Genomic DNA, 19,069 nt, shown 5'->3' with positions numbered 1-19,069 from the left:
GATACGTGCCTTAATGTCAGAGTCTCCAATGACACCATAAAAAAAGCCGCAAGATATATTTCTAGCTGCTTTTTTGAAAATTAGGCGCTGGAGGGGTCTGAAAACTCGTTAAATATAGCGATAAAGTCGCTAAGTTGGCAACACTGGCTAGCAGCTAGCTAAGTTAGCCAGCAACAGTGAATGCTCAGATCCAAACTGTTCACGGCCAACCGCGTTATGGTAAAATGTAAGCATCATGTAATCAGACAAAAAAAAGTCACAGCTTTGATGTCAAAACAAACACCATTGTTGTGCTCTTACCAAAAACAAAAACAAACAAAAAAATTGACTTAATTTATAGCTGCAATGTAACTGGCCATTTGACAATTATTACCATCTTTTCACCATGATTATCTCTGAAAACGATATCAAATGTGTCCACTCCTGTGTGTTTAATTCATTGTACATACATGTTTTACTCCTGTATATACCAGGGTAGAGAGGATTAATTAAATCAGCAGCAGTATTTTTATTTATGTGTGTGTACGAGCCTTTGAGTGTGCATTCTGCCTATGCAAAGCAATATGACTTCTGAGGCAACAAAAATTGCTGCGTTTTCTTTTCACTTGCGCAGTGTAGTAAACAACCATACTGTATACACACTGTATGTGCTGTGTACCTTTTCTAGCCCCCCCTCCCTTCCCCCATGCCACAATGTGGCTGTGAAGGACTGAACATTCAATAGAAATGGAAACATCCTGGTGGAGAGTTGATCCTGTTTAACTCTAGCTCCATTAGCTGATGAATGATGACAAAAGGCCCTAAATTGGTTGTCAAACTGAAACAGGCTGAGTGTGATGTAAGAGCCACAAATCCTCTTAGCCATTTGCCAGGATTTTAAAAAGGCAACTATGGAAAATATCACAAATATTCCCATATAAATCATTAGTTTTGGTATCCTGCGTAAGCTCACAGGCAGATACTGTTTGCAACTGTAAGGAAGAACTAAGGTTGAAAACAAGCAAGAAAAGCAGAAAAGTGAAAAGAAGGGAAAAAACCCCAAAACCTTCCAGCTTCCAACACAGCAAAAATGATGTTGTCACTAGAACATTAATTCCCAACTTCAGATTACCATATATTATCCAGAAATACACATTCTGAAACCAATTACAAACTTATTTGTGCAAGAATATGACCAAATTTTAGCATCCATTAAGCCTGAAAGTAGGTTTCATCTCATGTTGTTATAGTATTCATTCTGCTTTCTTGTTAGTGTTCTGTTGTGCTTTTGTTCTAGTTCCCTGCAAAATGTGCTTTTGTTTTGATTCTGCTTCAAGTGTGCTTTGTTTTACAGGCCCACATGTGCTGCTGTGTTGTGGCTGTGCCTCGCCCAGTCCTTTGTTCAGTTTCCCGCTATTTTTTACAGCACACCTGTTTTGCTTTAATAATTATTTCTTGTGGGTATTTAAGCCCAGGGCTCTGTTCAGTCCTTGCGAGATTGTGCCAGTATTTACCCTGACTGCCTGTGACGCTTGAATCGTGCTGGCCCTGGTTTTGACTTTGCCTGTGTTTCTTGTACCTTTTTGGCTGTTCATTAAACATCTTGGATTGTGAACTGTAGCCTGCAAGTGGGTCCTTTCCTACACTCCCTAACAGTATGATCTGGCCAATATGGATACAGCAGACCCAGCTAGGTTCAAGTCCATTCTGGAACAGCATGGAGTGTTACTGGGCAGACAACAAGGCCACCTTGATGAACTTGGAAAGTCCTTTAGAACCTTGTCTACCGCTTTTACTGACCTCGCTGCACAGGTACAACAGCTCCAACTGTCTCTTACACCACCTCCTCCATCTTCTCAGCCACCGGCCCCAGCTAACCCAGTCTCAGAACCCCGTCTGCCTCCCCCAGAGCACTACTCTGGCGAGCCAGGAACTTGCTGTTCCTTCCTGTCCCAATGTGATCTGGTTTTTCAACTGCAACCATCTGCTTTCCCTACAGAGCAAGCTAAGGTGGCTTACGTGATCACCCAGCTTTCAGGCCACGCACGAGAGTGGGGGACGGCAGTCTGGAATGCCAGGGAAGTCTTCTGCAACACCTTTGCAGCCTTCTCAGCCGAGATGAAGAAGGTTTTTGATTGATCTAAGCAAGGCAGAGAGGCAGCACGGGAGATGCTACATGCTACTGCAACCATCTGCTTTCCCTACAGAGCAAGCTAAGGTGGCTTACGTGATCACCCAGCTTTCAGGCCGCGCACGAGAGTGGGGGACGGCAGTCTGGAATGCCAGGGAAGTCTTCTGCAACACCTTTGCAGCCTTCTCAGCTGAGATGAAGGTTTTTGATCTATCTAAGCAAGGCAGAGAGGCAGCACGGGAGATGCTACATACCAGGCAAGGTAACCAGTCAGTTTCAGACTATGCCACTGAATTCCGCACTCTTGCGGCCGCTAGTGGTTGGAATACCGAAGCCCTTTTTGATGTATTTTTTAATGGTCTCTCTGATCAAATTAAAGATGAACTAATCACGCAGGAGCCACCTACTGGTCTGGACACACTCGTGGATCTAGCCATTCGTATCGACTCTCGGCTGCAGCAGCGCCGCAAGTGTAGGAACTCCAGGTGGCCTCTCCGCCTGACCCAAGACTCCCCCTCCACTCAACCGCCCTCGCCCTCCACTTCCATCTGCTGTATCTGTTTCCATCTGCATATACAACTGTGAGCCCCGAACCCATGCAGATAAACTGCTACCACATCTCCGCTACAGAGAAACAGCGGAGGTTCAGCTCTGACAGCTGCCTTTACTGTGGGGGGGCAGGCCACTACGCCTCACCATGCCCAGCAAAAGGCAAAGCTCATCAATAAGGCGAGGAGTATTGGTGAGCGCAACTACTTTTAATTCCTCCTCAACCCTTTTTCCTGTGACCCTGGAGTGCCATGGTCAACAACACCGGACAGGTGCCCTCATTGATTCAGGGGCAGATGAAAGCTTCATTGACGTGTCCCTGGCTGCACAGTGGCGCATATCAGCACTACCCCTCCAATCCCCCCTAGTGAGTTGATCCAGTTTCATTTAATTGACTCTCCCCATGCCCCTGTAGTCCTGGGCCGTCCCTGGCTCATCAAGCATAACCCACAGATCGACTGGGTCAATAACAGAATCATGGGTTGGAGTCCTTCCTGCCTGTCTTGTTGCCTTCGTCAAGTCCTTGTTCCTGCCTTGAGTCTGGAGACTCCCCAGAGGAGTTCCCTGATCTGACAGCAGTTCCTGCTTGCTATATGTACCTCAAGGATGTTTTCAGTAAGTCCCGAGCAGTCGCCTTGCCTCCTCACCGACCATACGATTGCTCCATCAATCTCCTACGTGGGAGGGTGCCACCTAGAGGCAGGCTGTACTCCCTTTCCAAACCTGAGACGGAGGCTATGGAGAAATACATCCAGGAGTCAATGGCAGCAGGCATCATCCGCCCCTCATCTTCACCAGCAGGTGCAGGCTTCTTCTTTGTTGCCAAGAAGGATGGTTCTCTTCGCCCATGCATCGATTACCGGGGCCTCAATGAAATAGTCAAAGATCGATATCCCTTGCCCCTCATGTCTTCTGCCTTCGAACTTCTGCATGGTTCAACCATTTTCTCCAAACTCGACTTACGCAATGCTTATCACCTGGTTAGGATAAGGGAGGGAGATGAATGGAAGACAGCATTTATCACCCCTACTGGCCACTATGAGAATCTAGTTATGCCGTTTGGTCTGACCAATGCTCCAGCAGTCTTTCAAGCCCTGGTGAATGATGTCCTGAGGGATATGGTAAACAAGTTTGTATTTGTTTATTAATATGACATTTTAATTTTCTCCCGTAACCCTTCAGATAATGTCTGTCACGTCCGCCAGGTTCTCCAGCGACTGCTAGAGAACCATCTCTATGTTAAATCTGAAAAGTGTGAGTTCCACTGCCCAACACTCTCGTTCCTAGGATGTGTTGTGTCTGCTGGAAAGATGGGAGATGGATCAGGCTAATGTCAAGGCCATTTTGGAGTAGCCTCAACCCGCTACCCGTCGAGAGCTGCAGCGATTCCTGGGGTTTGCTAATTTTTATCGACGGTTCATAAGGAACTATAGTACACTGGCTGCCCCACTCACTGCCCTTACCTCTACCCTTAAGTTTTCCTGGTCTCTTACGGCTTCCAAGGCCTTCCACGACCTTAAAAGGTTTACCTCAGCCCCCATTCTCGAACAACCTGACCCCAGCCGGCAGTTCATTGTGGAGGTGGACGCATCCGATGTGGGCATTGGAGCCATCCTGCCCCAGGAGTCAGCTAAGGATAGAAAGGTACACCCTTGTGCTTTTTTTTTCTCGCCGTCTCTCCCCATCAGAGCGCAATTACGACATTGGCAATCGTGAATTGCTGGCAGTCAAACTGGCTCTGGAGGAATGGCGACACTGGCTTGAGGGATCTGCTGTGCCGTTCTTGGTGTGGACCGACCGACCACAAGAATCTTGAGTACATTCGTTCTGCCAAACGCCTCAACTCTCGCCAAGCCGGCTGGTCTCTCTTCTTCTCTCGGTTCAACTTCACCCTGTCCTTCCGCCATGGCTCAAAGAATGGTAAACCAGATGCTCTGTCATGCAATTTTCCTTTATCTGATGTCTCCAAGGAACCCAGTAATATCCTCCCAGATCACTGTTTTGTCGAGGCATTGCAGTGGGATATTGAGGCCAAGGTTCGCGCTGCCCAAGTCAACAGTGTCATTCCCAGGCTATGTCCTGCTAACCATTTGTTTGTCCCTCAATGCCTCCGTTCCCAGGTCCTGCAGTGGGGGCATTCCTCCCGTCTCTCTTGCCATCCTGGAGCTCGGCGGACCCTCGCCTTCATCAGGAGGAGGTACTGGTGGCCTACGATGTGGAAGGATGCCCACGCTTTTGTCTCTGCCTGCTCCGTTTGTGCTCGGAATAAGACTTCTACTCAACCTCCAGCCGGACTTCTGCAACCTCTCCCCATCCCCGGGAGGCCCTGGTCCCACATTGCACTGGACTTTGTCACTGGCCTTCCCATCTCAGATGGTAACAACACCATCCTCACAGTGGTGGACCGCTTCTCCAAATCTGTCCACCTCATCCCACTACCTAAGCTCCCTTCTGCCAAGGAGACTGCCACCCTTATCCTTGAACATGTCTTCAAGTACCATGGTTTGCCCCTGGATATTGTTTCTGACCGTGGCCCACAATTCACCTCTAGCTTCTGGAAGGCTTTCTGCTCACTCATTGGTGCCTCTTTCAGTCTGTCCTCAGGCTTCCATCCCCAGAGTAACGGTCAAACGGAGAGGGCCAACCAACACCTGGAGGCAACCCTGCGGTGCATGACATCGGAAAGACAGTCCTTATGGAGCCATTACCTCCCCTGGGTGAAGTATTCCATTAACTCTCTCCCATCTGCCTCCACAGGCCTCTCTCCCTTTGAGTGTTGTCTCGGTTACCAGCCCCCCTTGTTTCCGGATCAGGAGGTAGAGGTCGGAGTACCCTCTGCCAGGGCCTTCATCTGCCGTTGCCGCCAGACATGGAGGAGGACCCGATTGGCTCTGAGGCGGTCATCCTCTAGGATGAGGCAGCAAGCTGACCGTCACCGCCCAAGGGCTCCTGTTTATTGTGAGGGTCAGCGGGTCTGGCTTTCTGCCCGGGACATTCCGCTCAAGGTAGAGTGTTGGAAACTTGCCCCCAGGTTCATTGGTCCTTTCCTCATTCAGAGGATCATTGGTCCCTCTGCTGTTCGTCTCAAGCTCCCCCCCACCCTCCGCCGTATCCACCCAACATTTCATGTTTCCAGGATCAAGCCTGTCTGCAACCAGCTCTCCACCACGTGTCATTGACGGCTCTGAGACTTTTACAGTTCGCCGCCGCGGCCTCCAGTTCCTAGTTGACTGGGAGGGTTATGGTCCAGAAGAGAGATGCTGGATTCCTTCCCGGAACATTATGGATCATAGCCTTGTTCAGAACTTTCTTAAGGCTCACCCCATTTAGACACCAGGAGGCGTCCCTTTGAAAGGGGGGTAATGTTAGTGTTGTGCTTTTGTTCTAGTTCCCTGCAAAATGTGCTTTTGTTTTGATTCTGCTTCAAGTGTGCTTTGCTTTACAGGCCCACATGTGCTGCTGTGTTGTGGCTGTGCCCTGCCCAGTCCTTTGTTCAGTTTCCTGCCATTTTTGACAGCACACCTGTTTTGCTTTAATAATTATTTCTTGTGGGTATTTAAGCCCAGGGCTCTGTTCAGTCCTTGCGAGATCGTGCCAGTATTTGCCCTGACTGCCTGCGACGCTTGAATCTTGCTGGCCCTGTTTTTGACTTTGCCTGCGTTTCTTGTACCTTTTTGGCTGTTCATTAAACATCTTGGATTGTGAACTGTAGCCTGCAAGTGGGTCCTTTCCTACACTCCCTAACATTTCTACCCTTTTCAGTTACAGTACTTCGCAATTCTATTTAAAGAAATATAAATGAACATGCCAACTCTTTGCAATATAAATAGTGAACACCGAGTGAATGTGGTAGATGAAAAATGTCAGCTGATAGATGGACATACACAGCCTCCCTGGCAGCGCCACCCCCCACCCCCCCCTCCAACAGAAAGGATCTCTGGAGGGCACAAATTACATTCCTGTTTGACACCAAAGCAGCTGCAGTTCAAACACACACACACACATGTCTGGAGCAGACAAATGAAATTAGACTAGCATTGCCAAAATTGGCTTATCTAGAGAGTGTGAGCTTGTCACATTGAGCTCTTCACCCCATGTGGGGGGGGGTGGACAGACACACGGAAAGAATGCAAATAAGAGAACATTTTAAAGCAAAGTGACTGCCACACAGAATAACAGGAGTACTGATCAACCTCCCTGCCTGTTGTGGCAGTATTATGGCCTGACTGATAAAGCTGTGTTACTGTTATGGTCGCAGACGTTACAGATGCAAGATTAAGACTGAGAAAGTACATCCAATAAGGCAGGGGTATCCAATTAAAATTCTAATGGGTCCAGTTTAAAAAAAAAAGTCTTCAATCTTGGGTCTCTTAGCCTATTTCACTGATAGGCCTACGCCTGCATGTTAGCCAGCAGTCAAGGTGTGCATCATGATTCAGTGGCATATTTAGCCAATGTAAGTAGACTTTAAGCTAGTTGTGTCAGTCTCTGTTTGGTAAACAATGAACTTTCAGATCAAATGAAGTAGCCTACATTTAAATAATATTTTAACGGTATTGTCTGTTTTTCTACATTAACCTCAAATATACAGTATTGTCCAGCAGGGGGCCACATAGGTCTTAAAGCGCATTCAATAATATCTCTTCACGTTGCCACTTTTGACAAGAGCCACTGTCTTGGAGCATATCAGGCTCACAGGATTAGTGCTGTGTGAGGGCAGAATAAACATATATGAGTCCGTCATCATCATCATCATTATTATTATTATTATTATTATTATTATTATTATTATTGGGGGGCAGCACGGTGGTGCAGTGGTTAGCACTGTCGCCTCACAGCAAGAAGGTTCCAAATTTGAGTCCCGGCTCCGGCACGGGATCTTTCTGTGTGGAGTTTGCATGTTCTCCCTGTTCCTGTGTGGGTTCTCTCAGGTACTCTGGCTTCTTCTCACCATCCAAAGACAGCAATTGAGGACTAGGCTGATTGATACTCTAAATTGACTGTAGGTATGAATGTGAGTGTGGATGGTTGTCTGTCTCTACATGTTGGCCCTGAGATGGACTGGCGACCTGTCCAGGGTGTACCCTGCCTCTCGCTCGAAAGCTGCTGGGATAGGCTCCAGCCCCCTCCACCTATGGATTATTGTTATTATTATTTATTTATTTATTTATTTTTACAATTTGTCTGGGTCTGGATCCTGACCGTGATCCGCCTATCGCCGACTGCTGCAATAAGGTGTAGTGACTATTGCTCGTGGACAATGGCTACATAGTACACATGTACGAACTGTGTTATGACCAAGAAATCAGATGCCAGAATTTAGAGACTTAGCAGTAGAGTAAAAAAAAAGACTCTACTTCAGCACAGCAAGAGACAAGGCATCAGCAGAAACAGTCGCAGGAAAGGAGCAACACAGGAAGAATGCTAGAAAGGATGATGGTAAAATACATGACAGGCAAGGCCCAAAGACAGGAGAACCAGAGGTGGAATAATAGGAGAAAGGGCTAGGTGATATTAACTTAAAATCGTATTTCAGTACGTCTAGGCTTAATGGTGATTAACAATACACATCTCAGAATTTTCTAACACAGAGTGGACTAATTCAAAGCTAAAGTTGAGATGTCTGAACACATTAAAATGAAATGTAAAAAAGACAGGGTTCCCTGTATGGTTGAGTTGGTAATTCAGATGATCATTTATTAGTGATTTGAACGAATATATTTCTCAAATAATACTAATTTCTATATTTTTGTTGTGAGAACATTAAAGGGAAACACTTTAATGTTTCTCAGCCACTCCTCCCTCCAGTTGCCAAAGGGAATTAAGATATAGGGTAAAAAAAAATTTCACCAACAGATAGTCAAGGTAGCAGTAGTGGTGGTGGTGGGAGATGAGAAAGGAAGGCCCAAATGCACAAATAAGCCAGAACTGATGTATAAGATTATTAAATAATAATTCAAATAACCACGGACAAATTTTACAACATTAATAATCCAAGAAACTTCCAAAACACATGGAAAGAAATATTAGGAGTATAAAAAACAGTACAAGCATGATAAATTATCAAACAATGACTGAAAGACACCAGAGAAGTTAAATACATCTGAACTACTGAGACGATAAAAAAAGGTGGTAAAACATGAGGACATTGAAGAATACTTTCCCTACACGTAATGCTAAAAATGGTTTGGTCCTGCAGGCTAGTATAAGCTGTTTAATGTGTAGGCAGCCTTTCCTACCTCCAGTAGACAAAAGTCAGGTGCTCAGAAAAGGAGAGAGACACAAAACATCATTGCCAAGGAGGGGTGCAGGGGATTTTGTGGTCAGATATTTGAAGAAGATATTGAGGCGGAAGATTCAGCTGCAGGCAGATGAGATGGGAGCAAGCTGCACCGGTCTTGAGGGGGAGAAGTGTGTCTGCTCCGTCATCAGTGTGTGTGCACGTGTGTGTGTGTGCACGTGTGTGTGCACGTGTGTGTGTGTGTGTGTGTGTGTGTGTGTGTCAATAGCAGCGATTTTACACACTAAAACCACAAGAAATGCAATGATGATAATGGTTATTCACAGAAACAGACAACAGTATTAAAAATTACTGAGGCCATTGCCAATTGTAGGATGAGAGCTTCGGGGGGGGGGGGGGGTTCAACCCCTACCAAGAATGTAACCTGCATATGGTGTCCTGTAAAAGTGTTTAGTCTGCGAGAAAGCTGTTGAATATTTAATCAGCATAATAATCTTGCCTTCACTATGTGAGGTCACTTTCATATCTGTTCACTCCTTCCACTGATGACATGTCGTATGCAACTAGAAAATGACAAATAATTGGTTAATAAATACTGCAAAATGAATGTTCTTCCCACTAATAATGTGGAAAAATTGGTTGGGGAGAATCCACATTTGGTTACCTCAGCCAAAAGCATTGTGAGGACTCCATTGCAAGACTGTATGCTAAATAAGTCTAAGTTTCTGTTAAAACAATGTGGTCCTGAGTGCTTGTCCACTTTCTAGCTTTGTTCACAACACAGAATAATACAAAGACTTTCTAGGTAGAATTTCCTCACCACTGCCTTTAGGGGATCCCCCATAAAGAATTAAAATGTTCATAGTGGCAACATTATGGTCTACATTTATGACATTTACCGAGTGTTCTCATGTCTCTTTTGCAGTCATTCACAGTCACATTACTTTCTGACTTTTGCCTGTTCCTCTGTGCAGGTGAGTAAGCAGAGCTATTTCCTCCACAGCAGAGGAGGAGAGACGGGGGAAATGATCAGAGGTGGGTAAAGGAGCCAAAAGCTGTGTTCACCTAAGTTACTGTTTCTTGAAAACAATATTTACTCAAGTAAAATTCAAACTACAAACTTAAGTGAGAGTAAGACTATGAGTTACCTCTGATCTACTCTTCAAATAATCAGAGGAAGCACAATAGTAGTGTTTGTACTGTAACTGGCACAAGAGTTTGTATATTGTCATGAGACTGAAACTATTCTTCATACATCATTCAGATTATCAACATACCCCATGTGGAAGGTAATTCAATTGCAAAGAGCTTATTATCAACAATAATCCCGAATCCAGTGTAAAAACTGCATTGGCTTTTGGTAGCTTATTACTACTTTGTTATGGTTATTAAACTTTGAAAAAACTTTATTCGTATTGAGAATACTATTCCCAGTAGTAATCCTCTTGTATTATACTGCCTCACCAGGTTTCATTATCCAAATAATACTTTGATTTAATTTGATGTTTTTCATACAAATATTGTTCTTGTTTGGTCTTGAATGAATGTGGTAGTCTAATGTTAAAATGTTATGAATATCTTAAATATGAGCAAGCCATTCTTCTAATAATCATTCAGATTCCTGATCCATCAATTATACACTGGTCTTGATGTTTTCTTGTTTCTATGTATGTGTGGCTGTTTCCTCATTTAATTGAGCAAGTGTAGAAATGCAATGAAAGTGTTTGATTTCTCACGAGTTATGTATCTTTACGAGCTTCCCCATCTTGAAACATGACTCGGCTGCATGAGAAGAAGTGAGTTTACCGAAGTGACACTAATAACAGCTGAAAGAGGGAAGTCATTTTTCAGACTGAAGTCGCCTGGCGTGGGGGGCGCAGTCAGATAGACAAGTCAAAACCGATCGCGTCTTCACCCATGTAATGAGCACCCTGGATGACGGCACAGCGAGGTCCCACTTGAAGAGTCAATGTAAGCGTGTGCTGAGCGTTTGGATGCATCTGTGTCTACATACATAAACTGCATACTGCATGTGTGATGTTAATCATTTGCATGCATGTTTGTGTTAGCAGCTGTCCTATGCGTGTCACTTTCTCTGCCTCTGGTGCTTTCATCCAAAGAAATGTTGGGCTCTGAAGTTGAGAGGCTCTGCCGTTCCTTTTTTTTGTGACAAAAAAAGAGACACGATCCCTAATCTACAGTCAATTGTACTAAAGCCTGCTTTGGGTTCCCAGTTTGCCAAATAAGTCTGTCAAATTAAACATTCAGTTCCGATTTAGCAGATATCCAGAACAGCTTGATAAGAGAAATATATCTAAAAATCGAGAAATACCAGAAAAAATGAAAAATAACTACTTCTCAATCAATGTCTCTGTATACACATCACTGCCAAGTCATGCACTACAGGCTACGTGGAGACATTTGTACAATTTATCTTCTGTGACTCCAGATGAGCTTTGACACATCTAATAACTGACTCAGGCTGCTGCTGCTGCTGCTGAGGACCGAGTCGGTGACTCATCACCAGCTACGTTTCTTCACCTTCTGTCCCGGCACAAGCTTTGCTAAAATCAGGATGCAAATGTTAAGGATCAGGATGCAATGCTGATTTAAGTGGTGACAAAAAATCACCCTGCCTCTTGTGGTGGCAACGACAACAACAAAAGGACCTGTTTTCAGTCAAAATCAACGTTCTACTTTTTTTTTAGGGCCTGAGCCAGAAGGTACTTCTGGCGAAGACCCTATTATGTTCGCTCATTTTACTTGTTTCTCTTGTTCTTTGCCCAGTTTTTTTTTTCAAGTTGCTGTGTGTGGTTGCAGCTCTATTTTGATACTCGTGCCTGTACTTGATGATCAAGTACAACTTTGCTTGGTGATCATACACTGTGCACTATGCAGTCTGCATGTCAATCACACTCAAGCATCCCTGAATTGAGATCAGTTTTCATGCTGCATTTATTTGTCTATGATGACATCACGTCCTACAACGTGTGGACATCCGTTACTACTGCACACGCACGCCTCACAATGACACCCCTAACACCATTTTGTAGGGATGTGACTTGTCCTTAAAGTTCTTTTTGACCTGCTGTGAACAGTCAAATTCACCAGCAGCAAACAGAGAAAGAGCTCTTTGAATATTCATCAGCCACAATGCTCATTAACTCCTAAGCTCCCATTATCATGAGCCAACATTTGAGACATGAATTACTGACAGCGAAGTACAAAGCCACATCTACCAGCCCAATAAGAGTTATGTCAAAACCAGTATGCAGCAAAATGTCTCTTTTTTTTCATGAAGGAATTACAACTGAGCAATAGGTATGTCATTGTGACCATATGACACTGAATGTGATATATTTCAAGTAGCAAAATAATAGTAGTAGGTTCCTTGCATGGTCCACCCCAAGGCCCAGTTGAAATTCTCAAAAACAATTGTATGACCAACCTCTAATGCCATAAACAATACAGAGCACATGAAGTTATCAGAGTGCTTTTTTTATTCCAACAATAATTACTGAACATTCAGGACTGACGTGGCTGCAGGGGAATCATTCAAATTTTGCACATAATGTGAAACACACGGCACTTTCGGTATACCCGTTTTCAGGTGTTTCTCACGCAAACACACACGCGCAAACACACAAACACACACACACACACACATATATATATATATATATATATATATATATATATATATATATATATGTATACACACAGATATAAATCCATAGGTCTGTAAACACACATAAACCAATATATATTTGGGAAACAGGCTTAAACTTCACATCAGTGATATATAATTGACAATAAATATCAATGTTATTGTGATAATGGGATGCTATAATACCATGATATGAAGTTAATACCACCACTGATTTGGCATCAAATAATGATGTAATAGTAATTAAAGCTGCCAGCAGCGTTGTTAGGGCCTGAGCCCCCGCGCGGCCTACGGCCGCGTCCTTGACACCGGCCCGAATCCAACGGTGTAATCGGCAAATCCCTAGGCCTTGTAGTATAGGAGATACGAGCCTCAGTGCGCTGCACAGTGTGACTGCAGAGCTGAGAGCCGGCCCTTTAAGAGCCCCTCCCTTCTCTGCTCGCTCTCTGCCATCTCTGTCACAGCTGAGAGCAGAGCTGAGAGCGCAGCTGCCAGCTGGCCCATTAAGAACCCCTCCCCCGCTGCACTTTCTTTGATCTGTGCTAGAGTGGAGAGAGCTGAGGATTAAGAGAAATGTAGTATGTAAAAGCTGAATAACTCGGCATACGTTGGTAAAAAGTAACACAAAATACCATATTTTTGTAGGGATTTTTGTCAGGAATCCAGTGGTGTGTTTTTAAAAGCTGTGGGATGCATGGTGTAGATGTGAGAAGCATTTGTTTGAGAGTATGTACCCTGAGAGGACACGCTCTCCCCATACACTTCCATTGTAAGGTGAAATGTGTCTCCCCCACTTTGACGGCTCATAAAATCCAAACCGAGCGCGTAGTATATTAACCTTGAACAACTTTTAATCAGCACAGTTGGGAGAGTAATGTGTGAAAGTTTTGAAGCCCTGGCATTTACGGTTTAGGAGGACATAGATTTTGTTCGGGCGCAAAATTGTCCAAAATTGGACATTCGTGTCCAAATTGTGGACATCCTGTTACAGTTAGGTCAGGGGTGTGAGTGTATGATTTATCCATCTTGATGAGACGAGTTCAATGGTGTTGGTCCCATGTCTGTAGGACATTCCTACAGGCTGTGGCGTGGTTTTTTGTGTATGTAGGTGGCGCTATTGAGTAGAGCGCCTGTTTTTTTTTTAATTATCGAATTTTTCGCCGCACCCGATGTGCGTACCAAATTTGGTGAGTTTTCGAGCATGTTTAGGGGGTCAAATTAACTTTTGAAGTGTCGAGTGTGCCTTCGAAACATAATAGGGTCTTCGCCAGGGACTGGCTCAGGCCCTAATGAAAGCTGCAAGCAGCGTTGTTAGGGCCTGAGCCCCCGCGTCCTTGACACCGGCCCGAATCCAACGGTGTAATCGGCAAATCCCTAGGCCTTGTAGTTTAGAGATACGAGCCTCAGTGCGCTGCACAGTGTGAGTGCAGAGCGTGAGAGCAGAGCTGCCAGCTGGCCCTTTAAGAACCCCTCCCCCGCTGCACTTTCTTTGATCTGTGCTAGAGTGTAGAGAGAGTAGGATCACCAGAATTGTAGTGTGTAAAAACTGAATAAGTCGGCATACTTTGGTCAAAAGTTGCACATAATACCATATTTTTGTAGGGATTTGTGTGAGGAATACAGTGGTGTGTTTTTAAAAGCTGTGGGATGTTTGGTGTAGACGTGAGAAGCATTTGTTTGAGAGTATGTACCCTGAGAGGACACGCTCTCCCCATAGACTTGCATTGTAAGGTGAAAAGTGTTTCCCCCACTTTGACGGCTTATAAAATCCAAACCGAGCGAGTAGTATATTAACCTTTAACAATTTTTAATCAGCACAGTTGGGAGAGTAATGTGTGAAAGTTTGGAAGCGATACCATGAGCGCCCTCGGAGGAGATAGCGTTTGTTTGGGCGCAAAATTGTCCAAAATTAGACATTCGTGTCCAAATTGTGGACATGCTGTTTGAGTTAGGTCAGGGGTGTGAGTGTATGATTTGTCCGTGTTGCTGAGACGAATAAAACGGTGTTGGTCCCATGTCTGTAGGACATTCCTACAGGCTGTGGCGTGGTTTTTTGTGTATGTAGGTGGCGCTATTGAGTAGAGCGCCTCTTTTTTTTAAATTATCGAATTTTTCGCTGCACCCGATGTGCGTACCAAATTTGGTGAGTTTCCCAGCATGTTTAGGGGGTCAAATTAACTTTTGAAGTGGCGAGTGTGCCAAGCAAACGACCCTATTATGTTTCGAAGTCAGAGAGACACGAAGTCAGCGCTAAAAGCAGTAAAAACACACACTTAGGAGCATCACAGGCCTCTAAAAACATCACAGGGGGGTCCGATGGGGGATGGGGGGGTGAGGTCTCCCATTGAAAACAATGGTGGCAAAATTATATCTGAAATTGCTTCGTTTTTTTTTTTCTTCCTATTATTATTCATTCATTCTATATAGAATATTTATCGATATTCTGAAAAAACATTCCGGGGAAACTCTATAGCGCCACCTAGGGAGCCAAAAAACAAAATAAAACGTTTGGAGCGCTATAACTGCTTGCACGAATGTCCCACAGACATGGGACCAACACCGTTGGACTCGTCTCATCAAGACGAAAAATTCATACTCTCTGACCCCTCACCTATCTACAACAGAATGTCCACAAATTGGACAAAACTGTCAAAATCAGGACTTTTTTACTCCCCGAACAAACATTATCTCCTCTGACACCACAAATGGTATCGCGTCCAAACTTTTACACATTACTCTCCCAACTGTGCTCATTAAACGGTACTCAAGGTTTTTATATGAATCGCTCGGTTTGCGTTTTATAAGCCGTCAAAGTCGGGGAGACATGTTTTACGTTACAATGGAAGTCAATGGGGAGGCCATGTCCTCTCAGGGTACATACTCTCAAACAAACGCTTCTCACGTCTACACTTAAACTCACACAGCTTCACAAAACACACAAATGAATTCCTCTGAAAAATCCCTTCAAAAATATGGTATTATATTCCTCTTCCAAGCAAAATATGCAGAGTTATTTGCTTTTCACACTAAATATGTACACTTTTCAGCTGCTCTCCACTCTGGCACGGATGGCACAGATTTGTTTACTGTAGTCATGGAAACCACAATTGGAGCTTCTCTGCCCTCATGTACATATTCTCAAACAAACACTTGTAGCTTCTAAACTAAAACACTCACACCTTCAAAAAACACACCATTGAATTACTGACAAAAAACTCTACGCACTGATGTCTTTTCATTCCACTTTTGACCAACATATGCTGAGTTATGACTGTGTTTCACAGTAAAACTGCCAAATCCTCCTCTGCTCTCCACTCTGACACAGATGGCAGAGGAGCAGAGAAGGGAGGGGCTCTTAAAGGGCCGGCTCTCAGCTCTGCACTCACACTGTGCAGCGCACTGAGGCTCGTATCTCCTATACTACAAGGCCTAGGGATTTGCCAATTACACCGTTGGTTGCGGGCCGACGCTCCGGCCACGGCTGTGCGGGGGCTCAGGCCCTAACAATGCTGCTTGCAGCTTTAATTATATGAATCAAACCTGTCTCCACTGAGGCATGAGGCGGCAGGTTAGCCCAGGTGACCGGTTAATGCAACTCACTGTAACATTGTAACAACATAGCAAAGAGCATGGCGTAACCAGGTGAGTGGGACCCAAAAATATTTCCAAAGACACAAGAGGGACTTGACTGAAAAAGTTTGGGAACCAGCAAGCTAATCCAATTATAAATATGGGTCATGAGAGATGGGTTGTGAAATGATATACAAGATAACATTACCCTGTGCCTACCGTTGTACAGACTCCTGTGGTGGGGGGGCATCTCCTCTCCTGTTGTCCTCCTCTGTCCCCCATCCCTCCCAGGTGAGACACTGGCATACCTCCCCTTGATGTGCTCCACCCCAGAGCTGAGCTGATTGTGATGGTGGCACCTTATAGACTCTGGACTCCCCACAATAACTCGTCCTTTCCTCAAATGTTCGGGTGTCCCTGTGACCACCTTCTTGGTCTCAGGGTTCCCACAGTCAGCCCCCACGGTGTTATCTGGCCGGTGTTTCTGACTGAGCTCAGGGCTGGACTTGGTTGTGACCTTCCCATAGCCTGGTGATATTTGCCCTGACATAAATAGCTGTTTCTGGGCTAACAGGTCAGACCTGCAGGGTTTCAGGTGGGAGTCACATGGTAGACTGGTGGGAGGTTTTATATGTTTCTCTGGGCTGTGTCCTTGAAAGCCATGAGGGTCCAGGTTGGTAAGAGACCCTCCACGGGGACGGCAAGGCTGAGGGAAGGTGTGATACTCTGGAGTGGAGCTGTGCCTCCTGCCAGTGGATTCACAAGCAGCACCTTTTAGGTCCGAGGAAACACATCTCAGAGCAGGACTGGCATGAGAACCCGGGGTCTGGGCTTTGTGGTGTGGGTTATCAGGGCTATCTGTGCTCCCTGTGCTAGAGGAGCTGCTCCCATCGCCAACATCCCGCAGCAGGCCAGGCACAGGTACAACTCCACTGTCAACAGAGGTTCTACACCCAGAGCCCCCCCGCTCACTCACAGCTACACCTCTAGTTACAGCCACAGCCTTCTCCTCCTCCAGCATGAGGCAAACCTCTTTCAGTTCCAGGTTCTCCCGGATTACCTCCCCTTGCCGCTGCTCCAACTCCTTCAGCTTTTGCAGGTAAATGGCCACCTCCTTCCTCATCAGCCCAGCGCTATAGCGGCCCAGACGCTGCCATTCCCGTGACACCCGCTTCCCCTTCTGCCGGTCATCATCCAGGAAGCAGCACAAGTCCCGCAGCTCCTGATTGTCCTCCTGCAGTTTCTGGTTCATGTCCTGGTTTACAAAGACACACACACACACACACACACAGGAACACAAGTGCGTGCACGTGTGCACATGCATGCACTCACGCATGCACACACACACACACACAAGCAGAATGTGAGGAATGCATATCCTTTCTTCGCATAATTTGGTTGTAAATCAAATACATTTGCGTGTGGGGCTGTTTTCCTGGTGCTTTTAAAAAAAGTATGACATTGATATTTCAATTAATCCAAAAAAAAAAAACAATAAATGGAAACTGGCTAGATGCGTTTTTTCATGCACACATTTGCTTACATGCTCACACAGAGGGCTACACCAAAAAATGTGATAGCAAAACCTGGCAAAAGTTTATCATTTTTTACATGTGGGGCATAATTAATCATTTAATATGCAATGAGTGTATCACAAATTAGTGTACAGTTACATGCCTCTTACACCATTCATCGTTAATGCAACAGGTATAAATATCGCTCTAATTTCCATGTAGTTTTAGGAAGAGGTTGGATTTTATTAATTAGCAACCATTTTGACTTTACTGTAAGTGTTCATCTTTAAATCTGGTCGCCTTCTTTACAAATCCTGTACACATTCCATTACAGTATTCACGTTAAAGTGAAACCCCAGACCACCTAAACAATCTGGCTTTCAAGGTTCCACAACACTTCATCTCACCTTCAAACTCCGTATCTCGTTCAGGTGCTGCTGGAGCCGCCGGTTGACCTCCCGCATCAGATTGCTGTGCTCTACGATGACGTTTCTTTTCTCCGCCTCCGTCCTCCGCAGGCGCCGCACCAGGTCGTCTTTGCCCCACATGATGAGCTCTTCGTCGGTTATTTTGGAGATGTCATCCTTCGGACTCTCCGCGCTTTGGGGCAACTGCGATTGCTGCAGTGCGTCTCTCTCCATCATTTTAAACTCCAGTGGAAAAGTGTTTGAGATTTTCAAAGAACCAGACGCCAAACCACACCCGGTACAACCAAACGCTGATCGCAAACTCCCACCCACCTTTCTTGATTCTTAGGTGTGTGAAATTACATCGCTTTCTTTTGGGTAGTGCTCTCCCACGCCCATGCCGCAGCTCCGATATCCACCCTAAGCTCCTCCGCTGTATCCCTGCAGCTCCATCACAGCATCAGGCTGCTGGTGTTCTTTCTCCAGCTGAGCCCGTAGCCGGCTTGGCAGCCATGCGTACTCCAGCTCAGTGCGCACTATCCGACCGTCATGGAGTGGGACGGATGAAGGGCTACAGGGGGAGGATTCATTTCGGCAAAGCTACAAATGCAAGATGAGAAGGTGCGAGTGTGCAAGGAGGAAAAAAAAAAAAAGACGACTCACACTCTTTGCGCGCCATCTGCTGGGCATGCTACATTACTGCAATGCTCGAGGTCGTATTCGCAGGAAGAGCTTAAACATTGTCTCACTTAAAAATAAAAAAAATTTATATCTATAAAAATGTATATCTATAGATTTGATAATAACCCCTGGATTGCTTGGATGCTAACCTGTAATTACTTACTAAACACAAAATTTCAAGGTTGTAGCTCCACAGGTATTTAGCTGCAGCTGATCCTTCCAATGAATAATTTTTTTTTAATGATTTTTGTATTGGTATTATTAGCAAACAAACATTGTGAAGGAGTTGCTTTAGGGTTTAGGTGATTATAATGACATTTTTCCATTATT

The 19,069-nt window shown here is 45.0% G+C and overlaps 1 protein-coding gene across 3 annotated transcripts in view; it reads right to left on the bottom strand.

Moving 5' to 3' along the window:
* LOC147247714 (uncharacterized) overlaps positions 1–18,863 on the bottom strand; it is a 60,295-nt gene extending 41,432 nt beyond the window's left edge. For all 3 annotated transcript variants that reach the window (XM_086181035.1, XM_086181037.1, XM_086181038.1), the window contains exons 1-2: positions 18,059–18,863; positions 16,357–17,392 (exon numbers count right to left, since the gene is read on the bottom strand). In XM_086181035.1, the coding sequence (XP_086037161.1) occupies positions 16,357–17,392; positions 18,059–18,295 (1,273 nt within the window). In that variant the 5' untranslated portion in view covers positions 18,296–18,863. The remainder of the gene's footprint in view (positions 1–16,356; positions 17,393–18,058) is intronic.
* Positions 18,864–19,069: the final 206 nt, after the last annotated feature.

This window comes from Aulostomus chinensis, chromosome 16 (genome assembly GCF_037954235.1).
Source record: "Aulostomus chinensis isolate RoL2024-O1b breed Wild chromosome 16, RoL_Achi_v1.0, whole genome shotgun sequence".
NCBI lineage: Eukaryota > Metazoa > Chordata > Actinopteri > Syngnathiformes > Aulostomidae > Aulostomus > Aulostomus chinensis.
The sequence above is the reverse complement of the archived record's forward strand: the minus strand, read 5'-3'. Positions and strand labels throughout refer to the sequence as shown.